This window comes from Merops nubicus, unplaced genomic scaffold (assembly GCF_000691845.1).
Source record: "Merops nubicus isolate BGI_N331 unplaced genomic scaffold, ASM69184v1 scaffold2008, whole genome shotgun sequence".
In the NCBI taxonomy this organism is placed as follows: domain Eukaryota; kingdom Metazoa; phylum Chordata; class Aves; order Coraciiformes; family Meropidae; genus Merops; species Merops nubicus.
This window is the reverse complement of record NW_008627655.1, coordinates 17647-18017: the sequence shown is the minus strand read 5'-3', so window position 1 is coordinate 18017 and position 371 is coordinate 17647. Positions and strand designations below refer to the sequence as shown.

The following is a 371-nucleotide window of genomic DNA, read 5'->3' as shown; positions in this document are numbered from 1 at the left end:
GCGGTGGAAGGGCCCCCGTCTCTCTGCCCCGGCCGTCGGGGCCACGGCTGGAGCCCGCTGCTCTCTTGCCACCCTTGCAACTTGAGCAACACCTCCCTCGATTCTCCGCAAATCCTTCCCGAAACCTGTGTACGGTGACCACCAGAGGGACCCCCTCTGCACGACGGCACCTTAAAACACAGAACTTCTTTTTAAGACATGTTTACAGCCAGGCCTAAAGAACGGGATGCTGCCGCTGTCAGACACCGCGCCGCTTCCTGAGCCTTCCCCCGGGGACTCTTACCAGCATAGCCCGGCTTACAGCTACAGACGTAGCCCTCGGCCCGGTCGTAGCTGAAGGCCGCCCGTAGAGGCCGGGGGCTCCCGCAGCG

General features: G+C 63.3%; 1 protein-coding gene across 1 annotated transcript in view; it reads right to left on the bottom strand.

The window, feature by feature from the left end:
• Positions 1-371, bottom strand: part of CRB1 (crumbs family member 1, photoreceptor morphogenesis associated) — a gene marked incomplete at its 5' end in the record, with an annotated part of 73993 nt that overhangs the window by 62072 nt on the left and 11550 nt on the right. Inside the window, one exon of the mRNA XM_008946385.1 lies at positions 284-371. This exon is cut by the window's right edge and continues 10 nt beyond it. Coding sequence (XP_008944633.1) covers positions 284-371 — 88 coding nt within the window. The remainder of the gene's footprint in view (positions 1-283) is intronic.